The sequence below is a fragment of the Vulpes lagopus genome, chromosome 7, assembly GCF_018345385.1.
Source record: "Vulpes lagopus strain Blue_001 chromosome 7, ASM1834538v1, whole genome shotgun sequence".
Classification (NCBI taxonomy): Eukaryota; Metazoa; Chordata; class Mammalia; order Carnivora; family Canidae; genus Vulpes; species Vulpes lagopus.
The window spans coordinates 106,105,582-106,126,635 of NC_054830.1; the positions used below are offsets into that span (position 1 = coordinate 106,105,582).

At 38.8% G+C, this 21,054-nt stretch overlaps 1 protein-coding gene across 1 annotated transcript in view; it reads right to left on the reverse strand.

Annotated features, from left to right (window-relative positions):
• Window positions 1-21,054, reverse strand: part of CTNNA1 (catenin alpha 1) — a 184,632-nt gene that overhangs the window by 101,705 nt on the left and 61,873 nt on the right. The window contains exons 6-7 of the mRNA XM_041760810.1: window positions 13,848-14,117; window positions 11,174-11,377 (exon numbers count right to left, since the gene is read on the reverse strand). Coding sequence (XP_041616744.1) covers window positions 11,174-11,377; window positions 13,848-14,117 — 474 coding nt within the window. The remainder of the gene's footprint in view (window positions 1-11,173; window positions 11,378-13,847; window positions 14,118-21,054) is intronic.

Consider the following 21,054-nt stretch of genomic DNA (forward strand, 5'->3'; position numbering starts at 1 on the left):
ATGTAACTAAAACCATGCTAACTTGCCAGCCCCTAGATGGCTCAGTCAGTTACACATCTGCCTTTGACTCAGGTTAAGATCCCAGGGTCCTGGTATCTAGCCCACAGGCAGGCACCCTGCTCAGTGGGGAGTCTGCTTCTCCCTCGGCCCCACCCCCTTACTTGTGCACGCCCACGCTCCTGTGTTCTCTCTCCCCGAAATAAATAAAATCTGTAAAACAATGCCAATTTTCCGGGCACCTGGAGGCTCAGTGGTTGAGTCTGCCTTTGACTCAGGTCCTGATCCCAGGATTGAGTCCCACATCAGGCTCCCTGCAAGGAGCCTGCTTCTCCCTCTGCCTGTGTCTCTGCCTCTCTCTCTCTCTCTCTGTGTCTCTCATGAGTAAATAAAAAATATATATATATTATATATATTATATATATTATATATTTTTATTTATTCATGAGAATATATAAAATAAAATAAAATAAAAATAAATAAAATTAAATAAAATAAAAGCCTGAACTAAAGAGGATGGAGTGGTGCCACTACAACTCTTTGCTATAGGAAAAATAAACAGCAAGCAATGGAGTTGTCACACAAAGTCAAGAAGGACCTGCCACTCTTTATAAGAAAGAACAGCCTCAGACTCCGCAGATGCAGATCCTGGTTTACCTTGTTTGTGGCTATGCTTCATTTACCATTCTATTGTTTCAAGGAATTTTGATATTTTTGCAATATCACCACCCATTATCCCATCATCATCATTTTACTTGGTCTTGTTTGGCTCTCTGTGCCTTTTAACAGGTCAGGTGGAAAGGCAGCCATTAACGAATCTGTTTTACCATTAGGAAAGAGCTCTAGGGAAGTAATTGATCAAGCTTAATAAATTCTATTTTCTGGAAACCTCATCTTATTGCCCACGGTCTATGGCATCACTCAAAAGTACCAACAGGAGTAGCCCTGGACTAAAACCCAGAAGCCTTGGCTCTAGTCTTGTCTTTACTGGGGTATTATTGTGCCCAAGTTATCCCTACTTCCAGGCTGTTTTGAAAATAGGTGGCTGGGTTTTAGTTCTCTGGTTAAGAATGAATAAACGCAATCCACTCTATCACATTGACTACACTTAAATCCATGGACAGAATGCACAGAGTAGCAATCTGAGAACTGAAATGAGAAAGGGCCAAATCCACAATTAGAGCTGTACACTGCAACACTCCTCTTTCAGTAATCCTTAAGAGCAAGCTGATAGATAGATAGCGAGGCAGAGTGGGGTAGAGAGAGAGAGAGAGAGAGAGAGAGAGAGAGAGATAAGCAATGTATGGAAGAACTGAACCAACTGGATCAACCAACACCATCAACCAAGTGGATCTAATAGACATTTATAAATCACTCCATCCGGAAATCCCTGGGTGGCTCAGCAGTTTAGCACCTGCCGTTGGCCCAGGGTGTGATCCTGGGACTCCAGGATCGACTCCCGCATTGGGCTCCCTGCATGGAGCCTGCTTATCTCTCTGCCTGTGTCTCTGCACCTCTCTCTCTCTCTCTCTCTCTCTCTCTCTCTCTCTCTCTCTCATAAATAAATAAATAAAATATTTAAAAACAAAAAAATCACTGCATCCGACAAGAGCAAAATTCACCTATTCTTCCCAAATGCAGATAGAACATTCACAAAAGTAGCACTGGCTCATAAAACAAATTTTAATAAACAACTTAAAGAAATGAAATTATGCACAATATGTTCTTTGGTCATATTAAGTTTTAATTAAACTAGAAATAGCTGGGATCCCTGGGTGGCTCAGCAGTTTGGCGCCTGCCTTCGGCCCAGGGCATGACCCTGGAGTCCCAGGATCGAATCCCACGTCAGGCTCCCTGCATGGAGCCTGCTACTCCCTCTGCCTGTGTGTCTGCCTCTTTCTCTGACTCTCATGAATAAATAAATAAAATCTTAAAAAAAAAAGGGGGGGGAGGAGGGGAGGGAGGGAGAAAGGGAAGAGAAGAGAAGGGGGAAGGGGGAAGGGGGAGGGGAAGGGAAAGGGAAAGGAAAGGAAAAGGGAAGGGAAAGGAAAGGAAAGGAAAGGAAAAGGAAAGGAAAGGAAAAGGAAAGGAAAAGGAAAAGGAAAAAAGGAAAAAAGGAAAAAAGGAAAAGGAAAAGAAAAGAAATAGCTACCTGGTGGCTCAGTTGGTTACATGTCTGCCTTTGACTCAGGTCATGATCCCAAGGTCCTAGAATCAAGCACCACAACAGGCTCCCTGCTCAGCAGAGAAACCACTCCTTCCCTTTCTTTACTCATGCTCACTCGCTCGCTCTCGGTCTCTGTTTCAAAATATATGTAAAATATATATATATATATATATACACGCTGGAGCTTACGACTCTTGGTCTCGGGGACATGGGGTTTGAGCCCCACATTGGGTGTAGAGACTACATAAAATCTTTAGGGGCGCCTGGATGGCACAGCTGGTTGAGCACCAGGGACCAATACTGCTCAGGCCAAAACCGAACAGAATTTGTTTCTGTTCAGATCACGGTCTCAGGGTCCTAGGATTGAGTCCCACATCAGGCTCTGTGTTCGGCACAGAGTCTCCTTGGGATTCTCTTTCCCTCTCCCTGCTCCTCCCACTTCACTTGTGCACACACACATGCTCTCTCTAAAATAAATAAGTATTTTAAAAAAATAAATAAAATCATTTTTTTAAAACCAAAAATCCAAGAGAGGTATGGGACTAAAGGATCTAAGTTTTTCTGTAACACTGTCCAGAAACTGTGGGGAAAATAGAGAAGAAAATTTATACCGGCTATCACCCCACCACCTAGTGACAATTACTAACAGTGATATATTTAGAGATTTAACTTTTTAATACAAAAACATCTTTTGATATAAAATCTTTTCAAGCCTACCCATCTGAAGAACATAAGGTAAATACCAAAAATAGTCTAACAGAGGCTAAAACTTGATCTGCAGCCTGACACTGGGCAGGCTTCCATATCTACTCCATCATCCCAATCTCAAGAGACCATTCCACTACTGTTCCATTAGACCAGCACCATTTCATTCAATACATAAACATGTGTCTTTCTGTATATAAAAGGGTAAAAAACTTGCCTGTTAAATACTGCAATTCATAACACTAGAGTAGCACACACAGGAAGAACCCTGAACCTCTTAAAAAGCAACACAAAATATATCTTGGGGAGAGGTCCTCCTCAGAGTTAAGAAGGTCTTTTAAACCTCTTGCCTTCCATGGGGGGGGAAAAAAAAAAAATCACACAATGTTTGACAACTAGATTTCCAAATTAAATAAATGCTGCTCCATCAATAGAAACAAGTCCTACAACGTGCTCAAATTTTGCATTCAATGCAACATCTATTTATGTTTAAATTCTCTCAAATATGCTGGGCAGGTCACAGAAAAGCTTACACTAACAAATCAATAAAATCATATCCAAGCACAGCTACAGAATTATGGACTAGCAATACAGGTGAGATCATACTATACGAAACCCAAAGGTTCAAACCAAGATGGAAATCACAGCATGTTGTATAACAAAACTTACCTGCGTAGCTGCACATTACAGAGCCAAATGAAACATCTATGACACTCAAGTCACATCAGAAAGCCTGACTTGGGAGAACACTGTAAAAAGCTTTCCTGTTTGGCTCACTTCAAGCAGCTATACCAGACCTGGGTTTATCTTATTTAGGGTGGAGTATTTAATTTCAGAACAGTCGTTTATAAAGCAATACAGTGGAAAGCTCCGTAGCCATTAAAGAGGATGATGTAAAATCACATTTGCTGTAGTAAAGATGCACACACAATGATTAAAGTATTAAGAGCCCAGACTTTCAAGTCAGAGATCTCAGCTGTTTGTGTATGTATTTTTGAGCAAATAACAACTTATAGGGATCCCTGGATGGCGCAGCGGTTTGGCGCCTGCCTTTGGCCCAGGGCGCGATCCTGGAGACCCGGGATCGAATCCCACGTCGGGCTCCTGGTGCATGGAGCCTGCTTCTCCCTCTGCCTGTGTCTCTGCCTCTCTCTCTCTCTCTCTCTCTCTCTCTCTCTGTGTGTGTGACTATCATAAATAAATAAAAATTTAAAAAAAAAACAAAAAACAACTTATACACTTATTAAAAGGCAGTAAAATAGGCAGTAATATGTGTCTTTTAGGACAATGGCTGGCCTGTGGTATACAGTATAATAGTATAGATATTCCTTATTTTTATTGTTAATAAAAGAAGTGGTAAAAATAAAACAGATATGAAAAAAATAAAAGATATGTGTATACATACACACATATGCACAATGAAGCTGTAAAGCTGGACACCAAAAATAGGTGGTAGGATTACATGTGACATACAATGAATTTAGAATTATAATCAGAAAAAAAGCTATTCTAATTTTGAAAATAAGAAATGCAGCTACAAAATAATGTAGTAACAAGCTCTTCAAAGACACCAAAGGCTGGGAAGCTCAAGCTAGGCTAAAGTGATTCCAGGAAGGCATTTGCAAAACTGAGAAGAGATTAGCATCTAAATTAAGTGCTTCCCTTCACTAAAGTAACAATGTATCTTTGAAAGTGACTATTAACTGCATCCTATTCATACATTCCATATCAAACTATTATCCAAATCAAATAAAAATTTTATGCCTGCTATATTAACATAATCAAACCCCTCAAATATATATGCAGTACAGTACCCAAAAAATGCCCAAGTTATTGCATTCCTCTTTTAGGATCCTAATACCAGTGTTTTGGGTTTGGCCTGAGAACAAAGATAAAATTTATCTTCAAGCAAAAGCATCCTTGCCAGGTTCTAAGTTGTACCAATCTTCTTCTGTCTGAAACTATCCTTTTAGGTATAAAAAAAAATACAAGCTATGATAGTTACCATGTATGGATATGGTACCACTTTTGGACATTCAATGAGGTTGATGTTAAACTCTTACGTACTCAGCTGGTTAAGTTATCCAGTAGTCAGAACTACTGAAGAGATACATAATGTGACCAACCAAAAACTACATATATAATTTTAAGTTTTCTAGTAGCAGTAAATAAAAAGAAACAGGTAAAAAAAATAATTTTCAGAAGAGATTATATTCAACCCAATATATCCAAAATATTATGATATTGAGATATTTTACATACTTTTTTATGTACTCGGTCTTTGAAATATGGGGAGTAGTTTATACTTATAGCACATCTCAGTTTAAATTAGTCCTACTTAGGTACTTGATAGCCACATCTGGCTACTGGCTACCTACCACACCAGATGGCACAGAGCCAGAGCTACTCAAGCTCAAGCCCAAAGTTTTTTCTCACCAATTCTAAGTCTTCACTTCAGTCAGTCAACACATGTACCATGAACTGGCCAAGACTGCTCAGGCCCAAACCAAACAGAACGGTGTTCTGTTACTTCAGATACCGTGTTAAGTGTTTTCAGATCTGGGGTATAAGGGATAGGGAGGAGGAGTTTTGTTTATTTTTTGAGAGGTCAGAGGGTTTAAAGATGAGTGTGATAACAAAAACAAGCATGGTCACAGTGAATTCTACCATTGGGAAAATCCAAAGCATGTGCTCCTGCGCCTGGGTGGCTCAGTGGGTTAAGCGGCTTGCCTTCAGCTCAGGTCATGATCCCAGGGTCCTAGAAATGAGCCCCACTTCCGGTTTCCTGCTCTGTGGGGAACCTGCTTCTCACTGCCTCTCCCCTGGTTCGTGCTCTCTTACTTGCACTCTCCGCCACATAAATAAATATTTACCAAAAAAAAAAAGGTGCATGTTCTAATAAAATAAGAAAGGAACACATGATGATCACCATATTCTTCAGCAGGAGGAAGCGTGTGAAATGTAGAATTCAACTACATAAAGTACAATGCTCTTCAGAACGTTTTTCACTGGCATTGAAATAACTTCAGAGAACATTCTAACACACACACAACTGCACTCTAAAAGTCAGCCATATATTTAAGAAAGAAAAATTTTAACCCATTAATCTGTCTGTTTTAACCCATTAACATAATGGTTTGAACCCTAATTATATAATATTTTGTTTATAGACCAGAGAACATTAAAAGGACTAAGATTATTTTAAAACTAAAAAAAAAAAAATGATACATATAAGAAAGGGAATGTATATTCTTAAATGTTAACAATAGTGATGGTTCAGTAATTTAATGCATACGTATGACTTTCAATTATGAAAAAATAAACAAAGTGGTAATTTTTTTTTCCAAATTCAATTACATTTCCTTTTAATTTCAACCTATTCACTTTTAAGCTTTTAAGATTAGACACTCATCCAAGCTGTTTTTTTTTTTTTTCCTCTCTCTACAACTCTCCCAGGAGTAACCTCAAGCTGACAGAGCAGGAACAAATTAAACTTAACCACAATCACCACATTTCATTCCAAGGAAATGTGGAAGTCATTTGCAGAACTTACAAAGATCCACTGAATGTCAAAAGACCTCTATTGTCATGCATCTGAGGTATTTCCATAATGTTCAGTAAGTAGGGGTCAAATGCATTACTTTTAACATCAATATCTCTTAGCTCTCAGTACAGTAAGTTAGCAATATAGCCCAGAGTAACCTCCAACTCTAAACCACAATGCAAGCAGGAGCATTAAGGCTGTTGGCCTCCTGGACCTTGAAGCCTCTTAAAAGGCAGTTTGGCTCTCACCTGATGAAAGAAATTTAACTCTACTATAACCTAGGACACCATTTCCCACACTGCTTATTTCAGAATAAGTGGTTTAAATTTTTCTACAAATGTCATCCTACACTGAGAGATGGGCAGAAGTAGTGGTAAACTGCCCATGGCATCGTTGCCTATAACCTTCTAGAATGTGAGGCAGCAAGCATCTTTTTCTTTCCACTAATATCCCAGCACCATGAATATGCATGGTTCGTTTTATTCATCCAAAGTCAGCATGAGTTAGTCTATAAAGCAATCACTTACAGAATATCTTTTCTAGTATTATACCAGCCCCTGAAAATATTTTTTAAATAACTCATCATTTATTCATTTTAGAGGGGAGAGGGGAGGGGCAAAGAGCAAGGGAGAAAGAAAATTTTTTAATGTATTTTTAAATTTTTTTATTAGTTCAATTTGCCAACATATAGTATAACACCCATCAAGTGCCCCCCTCAGTGCCCGTCACCCAGTCACCCCAACCCCCCCCACCTCCCTTTCCACTACCCCTTGTTCATTTCCCACAGTTAGGTCTCTCAAGAAAGAATATTTTAAGTAGACTCCACACCCATCCAATCCAGGCACCCCAGTTCCTGTCTTTTACAAGCTTAAACATAGTTGTAAAATTATAAGAATAAAGAAAATATAATTGAGTAACAATTCAAGGAAGTCAAAACTTAGATACAAAACTTCAAACAGGGGATCCCTGGGTGGCGCAGCGGTTTGGCGCCTGCCTTTGGCCCAGGGCGCGATCCTGGAGACCCGGGATCGAATCCCACATCGGGCTCCCGGTGCATGGAGCCTGCTTCTCCCTCTGCCTGTGTCTCTGCCTCTCTCTCTCTCTCTCTCTGTGTGACCATCATAAAAAAAAAGAGAGAGAGAAGCAGAGCCTACCTATATAAAAAAAAAAAAACAAAAAACTTCAAACAGCAAAGGAATAAAGCAGGATGGTGCAGTTTCAAATAGCCTTCAGCAAACAGATGGAGGGGAAAAAATGTGGGCCTTGAACAAGAGCAGGTTAGGTTTTAAAGACGTTGGAAGAGGGTGGCTCAGTGGTTGAGCATCTGCCTTCAGCTTAGGGTGTGATCCCAGGATCCAGGATCGAGTCCCACGTCAGGCTCTCTACATGGACTTGGCTTCTCCCTCTGCCTATGTCTCTGTGCCTCTCTCTCTCTTTCTCTATCTCACATGAATAAATAAATAAAATCTTAAAAAAAAAAAAAAAAAGGCAACATCATGGATGAATCTCAAGATAATGATGTAACAGTAAAGAACCAGACTGAAGGAGTACATACTGAATTATTAAATTTATATGAAACTCCAGAAACTGCAAACTGATCTATACAGCAAAAGCAGACAGGGATGCCTGGGTGGCTCAGCGGTTGAGCAGCATTAGGCTCAGGGTGTGATCCTGGGGTTCTGGGATGGAGTCCCATATCCGGCTCCCTGCAGGGAGCCTGCTTCTCCCTCAGCCTGTGTCTCTGTCTCTCATGAATAAATAAATCTTTTAAAAAAAAAAAAAAGTTCCATGTACTGAACCAATTTTAATTACACCAGATTGTCTTAATTTTCCACATAATTTTTTGTATAACTTTAAGAGAAATAATCAAAACTTAAAGTGAGCCATTTCTTAAAAATCAAGGTAGAGCTGACCCTAAAGAATGTAAAACAGGGCAGCTCGTGTGACTCAGCGGTTTAGCACCGGCCTTCGGCCAGGTTGTAATCCTGGAGTCCCGGGATCGAGTCCCATGTCAGGCTCCCTGCATAGAGCCTGCTTCTCCCTCTGCCTGTGTCTATACCTCTCTCTCTCTCTCTCTCTCTCTCTCAATCTCTCTCACTCGGTGTCTCTCATGAATAAATAAATCTTAAAAAAAAAAAAAAGGTAAAATAAATCCTCTCTAAAGATGCCTCAGGTTTCCCAGCTAGAAATAACCTCATCGTCCATGCAATCCCCATGGCATTTTAGTAGTATGATGGCACGCCCCATAAATACTCTGTAGAGATCCTGTATTAGAAAAAAGATCACTGCCTCATTCCTACTCTTACTCAGTGCCCAGCACTCTACTTTGCATCTGATACATACTCAGTTATGAAATCAGCAATAGGCAAACACTGCTGGTTAAGTTCTGGTTGTCATTAAAGGTTCTAAATGCTTTTGAAAGCTTCCTAAATGAGCAAAAATCTAACCTTAGTTGCTTCTGCTTCTTGCAGACCCTATAATATTCTAAGCTTTCAAGCATGCTTCATTGCCCTCCTCCCTGGCTTTATCTTCATTCTATCATTTTTGACAGCATCTAACTTGTTCAGCATTACGTGAGTCAATACAAGGGAACTAAATATTTTTATCTTTAAGAAAGATCCAGAGACCATCTTCTAAAATATCATCTAGGGATGCCTGCGTGGCTCAGTGGTTGAATGCCTGCCTTCAGCTCAGGGCGTGATCCTGGGGTCCTGGGATGGAGTCCCACATCGGGCTCCCCACAGGGAGCCTGCTTCTCCCTCTGTCTGTAACTCTGCCTCTCTGTGTCTCTCATGAATAAATAAAATCTTTAAAAAATAAGATAAAATATATAATATATTCTGAATCTCAAGATAATTTCTTTCAAAACCTCCACCATAATCTTTAAATTTCAGACAAAGATCTTTGTTCTAGCTTTTTTACATAATAAATGATACATAAGAGTGGTGTTATGGTCTCCATCTCTTCAAGTATAAATGAATGCTTCCTACCTTAACTTTACATCTGTGCCACAAACTCAAAACAGTATTTGTATGACACTCTGAAAGAAGCCAGAAGGTTACTAATGACCAGTGATGACTAGGCCAAGACCCAACCAACCCTAAGACTCAAGAGATCATTAAGAAGCTCTCAAATGCAAAATGGTTAGGAAGCTCTCCTATAGAACAATATGAAGAAATTTATCACATATCCTTCCCAACCAAAGAGATTTTCTACTCATAACTACATTTTTTATATTTATACTACTCCAGTACTATATGTGATAGCAGATAACTGACCCACACACATACCCTGAGTCCTTTTGCTTCCCTGTTTAAAACTCTGAGATCATGAACCATTCTTCAAATTATCCATTTTTTATATTTTCTGATTTTCAAGCTTAGGTACGGATTTTTAAATGTGCCCCATATTTTCACTCTGACTTATCAACTGCTTTTTCCATTTGATTTAACTAAGCCTCTAATCGCAATTTTCTGAGGTAGACTGCATATGATCAAAATATGGCTATGGCTTAAAGAAATTCAATATGCTTCACTAATTTCACAATATGGTAGAAAAAAGATAAACACACTAAGGCGTTCATCTTCACCCTAGGAATTCCATCATGACTCACCATTATACTCACTTACACAGGCTTATATGTGAATACGATGTATGACAAATGAATAAATGAGAAAGTACTAACACCTTTCCCTGAAGAGCATTAAAGAGACAAAAATCACTAATGAGAACTAGTTTGTATTGTTCTCTTCCCTTTAAAATAATTTAATATAAATTTTATTTAACGTACTCCTTTACTGTGACAGTAAATATTAGGTACAAGGTCTAAATTACAGTAACTCTAAGTATTAAATAACTGGAATGGCAGAAGTATTAGGGAAAGAAAAAGGAAGGTAATGACGAAAGATAAAAATCAACAAGTGCAGTAACATTTACAGAAAAAAAAGTTTTTAAAGGACTGGTGTTTAAACACAAACCTTAAAAATTCAAAATCACTACTCAGTCTGCCTAATATAGCTCTAGTTGGTAATTACCTCTTTTGACATTCTATATGGTTCATGAAAAAAACTACCAACTATAAATATTTTCAGCATTCCCTTCTGCCCAAAATTAGATGGATGCCTACATGTGATAATGAAATTTTAGGGATACTGAACGTCATTATCCTTAGGACATGGGTGCTGAAGTATTTAGAATTGAAGCAACACAATGTCTGCAACTAACAACCAAATGTTTAATGGAAAAAGAGGTTATGTATATATGTATACAAATACACCATTCATGTGTACACACAAATGTGCACATGTATCTAAGTGTTAACTGGTGAATCTAGATAAAGAATAGATGGGGGCAGTCTGGGTGGCTCAGCGGATTAGCGCCACCTTCAGCCCAGGGCATGATCCTCAAAATCTGAGATGGAGTCCCCCACATCGAGCTCCCCGCATGCAGCCTACTTCTCCCTCTGCCTGTGTCTCTGCCTCTCTCTGTCTCTCATGAATAAATAAATAAAATCTTTAAAAAAAAAAAAAAAGTAGATGGGTACACATTGTAAGGTTTTTACAAGTTTAAAATTTTTCAGTATAAAAAGCTGGGAAGAAAGGGGAACATAGAAAGCCCCTTTTTCATACAATCCTTGAAAATTTTGCCCCATCCTAAAAATCAAGGAACAAAGAGCATATTTGCCACTTTTAGTTAAAACATTGCAGATTCAGCATTTGTTACAGAAAACTCTCACTTCAAAGAAAAGTTCTGATACTCACATTGCCCATGTATTCTGAGAGCAGGTCCTGCAGGGCCTGACGGACAGCATTACACTCTGCCACAATTCTCTCACGCCGGTCATCACGTGTGCAAGATGAGTCAGCCATCAGGGCGGCCCCACTAATGATACTTTCTAGACGTTCCTCCAGGGAAGGTCTAAAGCGCTCCTCGCTGAAGCTCAAGGGGTCCACAATGATTTGTTTCTGCAGAGAAAATGTTATTGAATCTTAAGGTTAATCTCTGTTCCCTCCATTACAAAAGAAGGTGACCATAGTGTTGATGATGAATATTAAGATTTAATACGAAAATTCCAATGCCTAAAAAGAAAGTTATACATCTTGGTAGACGACAGCTGCACAATTTTGCCTATGGTAGATCACTTCTCAAAGAAGGCACTGGAAGTAGTATTATCCACCTGAATGGGGCCTCGGTAAGATATATCACATATGCAAACACAAATACGTCAGCATAAAAATAATGTTCACACTACTGAATCTGAACATCTCATGTCAGCCTATACAGTAGGAGTAAAGTTATCACATGAGAATTGCAAGGAAAAGAAGTTAGTTCTCTTTTCTATATAGAGTATAAAAACGACATTAGCAGAACTGTTTCACACACAGCAAAAAAAACCACAACACTGATTTCTATCCTTTAAGTTTCAGAACGGAATGCATTTAATCAATTCTAGTCTATTTTCCTCATCTTACACATATCATATTTTTAAAACAATGCAGTCTCATATTTATCCTGTTATATCTAAATTAGGGGCTCTCTTCACTTAAAGACTTCCAGGTGAACTTTAAGAGATGATGGCAATCCGTCCCAAAAAAGCCATTCTGTGAGATATAACTGCCCCAGTAAGAATAAATCCTTGCTGTCTCCTCTTCACTCCCCTGATTTCACTTAAATCCAGCTTTACCAGTGATGAGTGAGGTCAGGTCACAAGCAGGCTTCAGGTACAAGGTCAAACATCAATACCCCCGGGACAGCCTTGCTCCAGTTTTTCCATTTAATACAATTTATCCTCACACTGGCAAATGTCTGTGCAAATACTTTGCCTTCAATTTTTCTTTATAGGGACTATTCTTACTGATTTCAAATACCAAGTTTTTTCTTTAAAAAAAGCTTGCCCTTTTCCATTAAGTATACATTTCTTCTTTCCATTCCCAACAACCCTCAGTTTCAAAACTGAACATTCAATGCTTTGAGTTCATGATTAACCTACATTTTAGCTGACCATTTTTCTTACCAGATTAAGTTATTACAAGAATTCTCTGCTCAAAATTCAATCTAAATGCCTTCTGACCAACAGGACTGAGGAATGAATGGTCATAGAATCCTAAAACAGTCATTGAGCTCCAATGGGCCTGTAATCGTTTTGTCCAACCCCCTCATTTTATGAAGTCTCACTCTAGCCCCAAGAGGTTAAGTAGTCTCTGACAGTTACTACTTAAGTTTAGGGCAAAATGTAATACTAAATGCCTTCAAAGAGGCATACCTAAGACTGACAAATTTGAGGTGAGGTGGGTAAAAGTGTCAATACATCTTAAAATGCAGCATAAGAGTTTATTATAAAGTCATTTAAGGTTTAAGGCTTCAGGGTAAAAAGTCAGTTCTAACATCAGGGTCTGTAGAATTAACATTATCTTTATGATTTATGAAGTCTTAAATCAGTCATGTATATCTGCAATGATCACCCTTTACCCAAGCCAAAGTAAAGGGTGAGACAAAAGAAGAAAAGATAAAGCCAAGGAAAACTGTTAAAAACAAAATGCACTCCATTATATAGATTCTCTGCTTCAAAGCATCCCTACTTATGAAAAGACGCTGGCCACGTGGAAGGCAATTTTCTCTTATGTCAACCCCTCCCCCCCAAAAAGAGAGTAACCCAACAGTTGGTATAAAAGAAAACAAAATTAAAAAAAGAAATCTTAAATTGCTGCCATCTACTGGAAGCCATGAGGCACTGTGGGTAGAAGTTTTTAAAAAAATAGAAAATAAAAAAATAAAAAATAAAAACCCACCAAGAAAATTAAGATTAGAGTTGATATATAGCAGAGTATACAGAGAACATATATACAGAACAGATCCAGGGCATCAGCTATAAAAGATAACTATATGAAATTATGCTGAGAGTACTTTATGCCCAAATTTGCTTCTACCTGATTAAATTTTATATATTACTACAATTTAATCATTTAGAATTACATCTAGGCAGACAAGTAAGATTAACATGACAATACTTCTGTCATCATCACTTAAAACGTCTGGGAAAAACCCACTAGACTGTGAACTCCTGGAGGACAGTCTCTCCATGCACTCTGCCTCTATCTCCCAAAGCTTTACATTTGCCAAAAGGTTAAAATCTTGGGTGAAATGAACTAAACTCATATTCTCAACAGATAATGACCCCAAGGGAAACATAATTTTCATAAAGGAATTCAGAAGTTCAACAGAAAAGAAAAACAAAAAGAGGGAAAAAAATATGTTGTAAGCCAAATCAACATCAAGTAGACTGATGATTTCTAAAATTTCTTTTTGACATACAGATTGCCTCAAATCTAAGTAGGAAATGAATTTTCTTAAGAAACCATGATCACATTTCCCTAGAAATCTCTTAACTTTGGGCGATGGTCAAGAACCTGAAGTTTCCTCCCAAGTATAACTTACATCAAAATTATTGAGCGCATATGCCAGTTCTCCTCCTCCTCCACCCTGGTGCTGGGAAGCATCATCTGATGCAGTGGCTTGGGCTGCATTGGAAATGCCTGTGACCGCTTGCTGCAGCTGCTTATATATCAGGTCTCTGTTAGCCTTATAGGCTGCAACATCAGGGTGCTGTAGGCACGCCTGGGATGCAGTATAGAGGATTGGAACGTTTTTCTGCAAGATTCCTCTGGCTGCAGCCATCTGATCACGATGGCCCACATCTTTCAGTTCCTATAAAATAAGTAATCATAAAAACATTTGTCAGTAAATGCTGAAAAGTGAGAAATGCTACTAATTAGACACAATAGTTTCATCAAGAGTCTAGCTTCATAACAAAGGAGGTAGCACGGGTTATTAGGTAAGAGTTCAAACATTACCAAACCACACAGATCTGAATTTGAATCTCCAGCTCTACTTTTCCCTGGCTATTGTGATCTTATTTAAAAATCCTCCTACTCAAGGAAGCATCTGATTGGCTCAGTGTAGAGCATGTGACTTTTGATCTCTGGGTTTTTAAGTTTGAGCCCCATGTTGGATGTAGAAATTACTTAAAAATTTTAAAAATCTCTAAAAAATAAAATCCCCATACTTGGTTTCACCTTCTATAAAATAGGAGCAAAAATATAGTTCCCTAATTGTCCTGAGGATCAAATGGGATAATGCATCTAGCATTAAAGCACCTAGCACAGCACTAACTAAAAAGTAAAACTTAAAACTGAGTAACACCTTCAGCACAACTAATCCAACCAATTCCAACCAAATTAGAAAAATCATTCAGAGACTATTTAAAAGAAGGAATATTTAGTTTGAGTATTTCTCTTTTACTAAATTGTAAAAGTTCACTGAAAGAGTTTTGTGAAACTTGGTCTGGGATACCACAGATGTACATGAACTATACAAATCAGCCAAGTGAGGATATAGCAGGCTATTCTCTCAAGTACACAACTCTGTCCCCCCTTCCCTCCCATTTCCTCATCCCAAAGATGGCCTTAGGACATGCATCATTAAGGCATAAAGCTGAGGCTCAGGTGCTCCATGACTTTTATCCAAAAGTTTTTTATTTCATCTGTAATACTCTATATACATGTGGTCTTTTTTTTTTTTCTTTAATACATGTGGTCTTAAGTGAAACTGTCCTCTACCCTATAATTATAATCCACAGTTTAAAAAATTTGAAGTTCCTGGCATGATTTCCAATACTTTGTAGGCTGAATGGATACACTAAATGACAAATAAGTGATACCAAATAAGTGACAAGCAAGATAGGAAGAGGATATTTCTGGTGTACCATTGTTACTGAAAGTGTTCAGAATGGGGGGAGAAACATTTGTCTTTAGTAAATGTGGATTACCACCACAAAAGAAAAATAGAAGTGACAATCCTAACTGACCACCAGATCAGCTCTATTTTATGTGTGAACACAGAATTTCAATGTTAATTGCACCAACTAAATCCTACATTACAAACTTAAATGTCTTTAAAAAGAGTGTTATATGTGTAAACATTAAGAAAAAATTAAGAAAGGCCAAAGTCAATAACTCAATTTGAAGTCTGACTTAGCCATTTAATGGCTCATCTTTTTTAGATGAGTTCCTAATTAAGCATTAGAGACACCTAAGTGGCTTCTTTTTCTTCTGATCCTTCATCTCACGATATATTTTAGGTTTGCATCTTCATTCAAACCTTGTATAATATGACAGCTTACTTTTCCTCCTAGAATTCTTTTCTCATTTGGAATCTGAATTTGCAAGTAATAGCTCAGAGTACTCCAAATGCCCTGTAGCACAGTACATTAGGCTAAATATTCAGAAACAGGACCCTGTGGATTTAAAAAATCAGCGATTATTTACAGACTCAAGCTATGACAGGGGGCCAAGGCTATCCATTACGTTTAAACAGATGCTGCATCTGTTCTGTGTGGCATATTCTAAATGTTTTGCCCTCACCACCACCTCAGGGCCTTAAAGTCTTCTAGGAAGGCATTTGCCTCTAAGTACTTGTATTGTCCTCTATTTAATAAAATGCTTTGCAATTAGCTCTGGAATTCTTCCCTAGGTATCTATAACCTAGATCAGTATAGTCTCTTGTAAAGGTTACCAAAGAAACCTCTGGTCACCTGAAGTTAGTAAGTGCCACAATTACTACTCAACACTTGACTTTCCCAAAGCCACTGCCTGCCCTGGTGTATGAGAACTTCTGCCTTTCTAAAAACTACACTAGGTAAAATATGCAGAAACAGGAACCCATGGATTTAGAGAATTGATGATCATCTCAAGACTCAAGGTGTGACCTAACCATTATGTTTAAGCAGCTGGTACACATGCATGTGGCATTTTCTACATTTTACCCACACCAAAATTCATGACAGATAGACTATTTACCAAATTGGGGAGGGAGGAGTGTATCTTAATCTATGGTGAAAATGACAACTAAATATCATCATTTGGGCAGCCCCGGTAGCTCAGCGGCTTCACACCACCTCCAGCCCAGGGCGTGATCCTGGAGACCTAGGATCGAGTCCCACATCGGGCTCCCTGCATGGAGCCTGCTTCTCACTCTACCTATGCTTCTGCCTTTCTCTCTCTCTCTGTGTCTCTCATGATTAAATAAATAAAATCTTTTTTAAAAATTAATTAAAAAAAATAAATATCATTTGTCCTAACTGCTAACATGTTCTGCTTTCTCTAAGAACCATGTTTGCCATGATACAAAGAAACTAGATTTTGTTAAGATAGGAAAATGGACACTATCACAAGACGGCACTATTTACTATCTACATAGTGGTGATAAGTAATCTGTATTGGTGAAAAAAATGAGCTACTGAGGAATTTAATAGATTACTTATGAAACTAGAGCCCCTTAATCTACCTTAACCTTCATGATTCCCAAACTTTATCAATCCAATTATGTTTTAGGGCAGCCGGGGTGGCTCAGAAGTTTAGCGCCGCCTTCGGCCCCAGTCGTGGTCATGGAGACCTGGGATGGAGTCCCAGGTCAGGCTCCCTGCATGGAGCCTGCTTCTCCCTCTGCCCATGTCTCTACCCCGCCCCCTCTCTGTCTCTCATGAATAAATAAATGAAATTTTTTTAAGAGTAAATAAATAAATACATACATACATACATACATACATACATACATAAATCCAATTATGTTTTAAGCAGGCTCAGGAACAAACTGAAAACAAAGAAATTACTGCTTTCTACATGCTTTTTGAACTAACCATAACAGGCAGTGAACAAGAAACAAAAGCTAAGTTCTAAATAATCTATAGCACTCTCTCTACCCAAGAGCTAGAAAGTCAAGTAAAAGTTTCCTCTCCTTTCCTTCTTAACAATATAAAATCGTAGCCATACACACATGTGATCAGATACCTTATCTTGGATTTAAACAATCATACTTAAAAAGAAAGGGCCTGCTTGGGTGATGCAGTTGGTTAACTACTGACTCTTGGTTTCAGTTCAGGTGGTGATCTCAGGATTGTAAAATCAAGCCCTGAGTCAGGCTCCACACTCAGCACAGAGTCTGCTTGAGATTCTCTTTCCTTCTCCCTTGGCTACTCCTACTCATGCTTTCTCAAACAAATAAATATATCTTTGAGGGGGAGAGGGGCCCATAGGCAAAACCAGGTACCATTTCTCAAGCAAGCCTGATTATTTACACTTCAAACACATGACTAGGGCCCTGGGTGGCTCAGTCGGTTCAGAGTCTGCCTTTGGCTTAGGTCATGATCTTGGGGTCCTGGGATGGAGCCCCGCATAAGGCTCCCCACTCTGTGTGTACCTGCTTCTGCCTTTCCCTCTGTCTGCAGCTCCCCCTTGCTTTTTGTGCACATGCTCACACTCTGTCAAATAAATAAAATCTTTTTTTTTTTTTTTAATTTTCATTTATTTATGATAGTCACACAGAGAGAGAGAGAGAGAGGCAGAGACAGAGGCAGAGGGAGAAGCAGGCTCCATGCACCAGGAGCCCGACGTGGGATTCGATCCCGGGTCTCCAGGATCGCGCTCTGGGCCAAAGGCAGGCGCCAAACCGCTGCGCCACCCAGGGATCCCAATAAAATATTTTAAAAACACACACATTACTATCCATTACGACTGTGTCTGTTCACATTTTAAGAAAAAGAAATCATGAAAGCCAGAGTTCATAGACTAGGTAAGAAACATTATACTTTTAGCAAATATCTCAACAAGCTCTATGTACCTGAGTGGGTGGAATGTAAACATCAAAGTATTCCATCTCTAGCAGGCTGAAGAGACAGAGTTGACTGCAAAGGCAGTCCTCACAGCAACTAGGGTCAATGCCTCTGCCATTTATTTTACCCTTACAGGAAGAGACCCCAGAGCCTAACGGAAACTCAACACTTCTAGAGAGCAAATTATACTCCAGCCCAAAAAAATAACAGATTAGGACCAAACTTAGAATCCCATTCCAGGATGGATCTGCAGTAGAAAAAAGTGGCTTATTCGCTTTTCATTAAATATTTAGTGAACACTACCACATCTGGGCAATGATCTAGGCACTAGGAATTATAACAGCAATTTAAACAGACAAAAATCCCTACCCCTGGGGCCAGACAGCCTGGGTTTGTTTGTTTGTTTATTTATTTAAGATTTTATTTATGAGAGAGAGAGAGAGAGAAGCAGAGAAGAGAAGCAGGCTCCATGCAGGGAGCCCAATGTGGGACTCGATCCCAGGACTCCAGGATCACGCCCTGGGCCAAAGGCAAGGCGCTCAACCGCTGAGCCACCCAGGTGTCTCCAGCCTGAGTTTAAAACCTGGCTCCACCTGACTACATTAATGACCTTGCCAAATTTTAACCTCCCTGTGCTACAGTTCTTTCATCTATAAAAATGATCAATTTTAGTATCTACTTTATATTACTTTGTGAAGATTAAATGAGTCTGTATTCACAAAGAGTTTATAACAGTTTTTAGCACACAGAAAACACCTTTTTAGAGTTATTCATTATTATTTTCAGCAACATCCTTATTACCACCACCAGACCATGCCCCAGAAAAACCTTAAGGAGAAACAGATAAATTTCAAAGAGCCTAAAGATCTTATGAGGGTTAGCATTTCCTCAATGGGTGCTTACTGCTTAAATGATACAAGGGCAGCTAAAGGGGCACCTGGGTGGCTCAGTTGGTTAAGTGGTTGCCTGTGGCTCAGGTCATAATTCCAGGGTCCTGGGATGGAACCCCACCTCAGGCTCCACACTCAGTAGGTTGTCTGCTTCTCTCTCTCCCTCTTCCCCCCTACTCATGCTCTGTCACTCTCTTAAATAAATAAAATCTTTTAAAAATAATAAAAATAAAGAAGCCAGTATATACATCACACCCAAATATCGCTCTTTAGTAAATACTCATTTTTTGGACTATGGGCTATCTGCAAAGGTAAGAGTCTCCATGAGAAGGTAAATTATTACATACAATGCCTGAGGAAAGAAGAAAAAGTAAAAGGCAAAAACAGTCTAAAGGACTAAGCACACAGCAGTACAGGAATCCTGCCAGAAAACACACTGTGAAAAAATGTGAAAAAATGTTACAATTACTGAAGGAGACCAGTGGGCAATATCCAAAAGGGAGAATGAAGTTTCCACCAGGCTGGGATCTTAGGGTAAAATGAGTAGGCAGACATTTAATTCCCAAAGAAAGCATTACTTTACAGGAATACACACCAAGACCCACAACCTACAAAAGAGTATTTTATGATCAGGAGGCACAAAGGAGCCCACAGCCAGCCAACTCAGACTCTACTGCAGAGGGTTAAGGCCAAAGGTTTAAGAATTAGGCCCAAGGAAAACTATAAATGACCAGGATATACTATAAAAACAAGACAACTATGCTATAAAGGTATGGGGAAAGTACAGGGAAACCACGAGGCTGTTAAGACACTTAGGCCAGATGAGACAGGGAGGGAGCAGTCACCAGAATCCAGGGAGCAAGGTGTGTGGAGAATATCACCTGACAGGAGCTTTGACTTTTAGCCACCCAGATCAACAAGCAAGGTGGGAACCAGGGGAATGAATCCCAGGCCTTGCTCTTCTATCTCCTCTGATCCCTACTGATGCTCCCACTGGCCAAACCCAACCAGGACCTTGAGGGCAAAGGAGCCCTGGATATAGTCCAGACAAATTAGGTTTCTGGGGCAGAGAACTGGATGAACAAGGGTGACAAAGAGATATGGAGGGATAAATAAGAATAAATAAGAATACCCAGCATGTTAAGTAATAACTTCAAGATTTTAAATACATCTTATTTCAGAAATACATGAAATTCAGTGTTGGTTATTTTTTTTTTTTAAGTACATCAGGGATTATGTTCAAGGAACTCTTCATGTATTTTGGCATACAGAATAAAAAAGACAGGCAAGTATTACTTTTCAGTAAGCTTTTCCAAAAGTCTCAACTATCATTGTGTTCTATTTCAAGAACATCATCAATTTACTTATTCTACCATTTTTGCAAAGACAGCCAATATCTTATCAGTGCAAATGTTCTCATTTTCCTCAAATAATAAGCTTCAAAAACCAAAATCATACTAGGTTTTAAGACAGTAGGACTATTCATCAAACTTTATTTTTTAAATACATATTTACTTTACGTATTCAAATGAGAATTTAGGTCAAAAACATTAAGTAAAATAAACTGTGAACATAATTGGGCCAGTGTGCTATATTTACAGAATTATCTTACTATTAAACAAGTTCTTAGAACCGATCAGGCCCAGTAAAAAGAAAAAAACTTGCAATTTATGTGATGAAAACAGAAGCCAATGCAGGGATAAGTGATAAAAACACACTAAGCCTGCAAGAACTAAATTACTCAGGCAACACATCAAATCTAGCTGTATTATCATGTGTAATATTAAGTAATAGAAATGTAAAACCAGGATCTCATATGTGCAGATCCTGTCTGCTCACAACCTAACCTTAAAATATAGTCAATAATCTTATTAAATACTTTACATATATTATTTAATCTTCTCAATCCTGTAGGGTAAAGTTTTTCCACTACTTCAATATAACTAAATGAAAGTTACTAAGAAGACTCCAAAGCTGAGGACTGCAGACACTGGACATGTACAGTACTGACTTCATTTTCCTTATGCCTATCAGAGCTCTTGTCGGGGGTCCCTCTGTCCTCTCACTAATGATTAGTACAGAATGA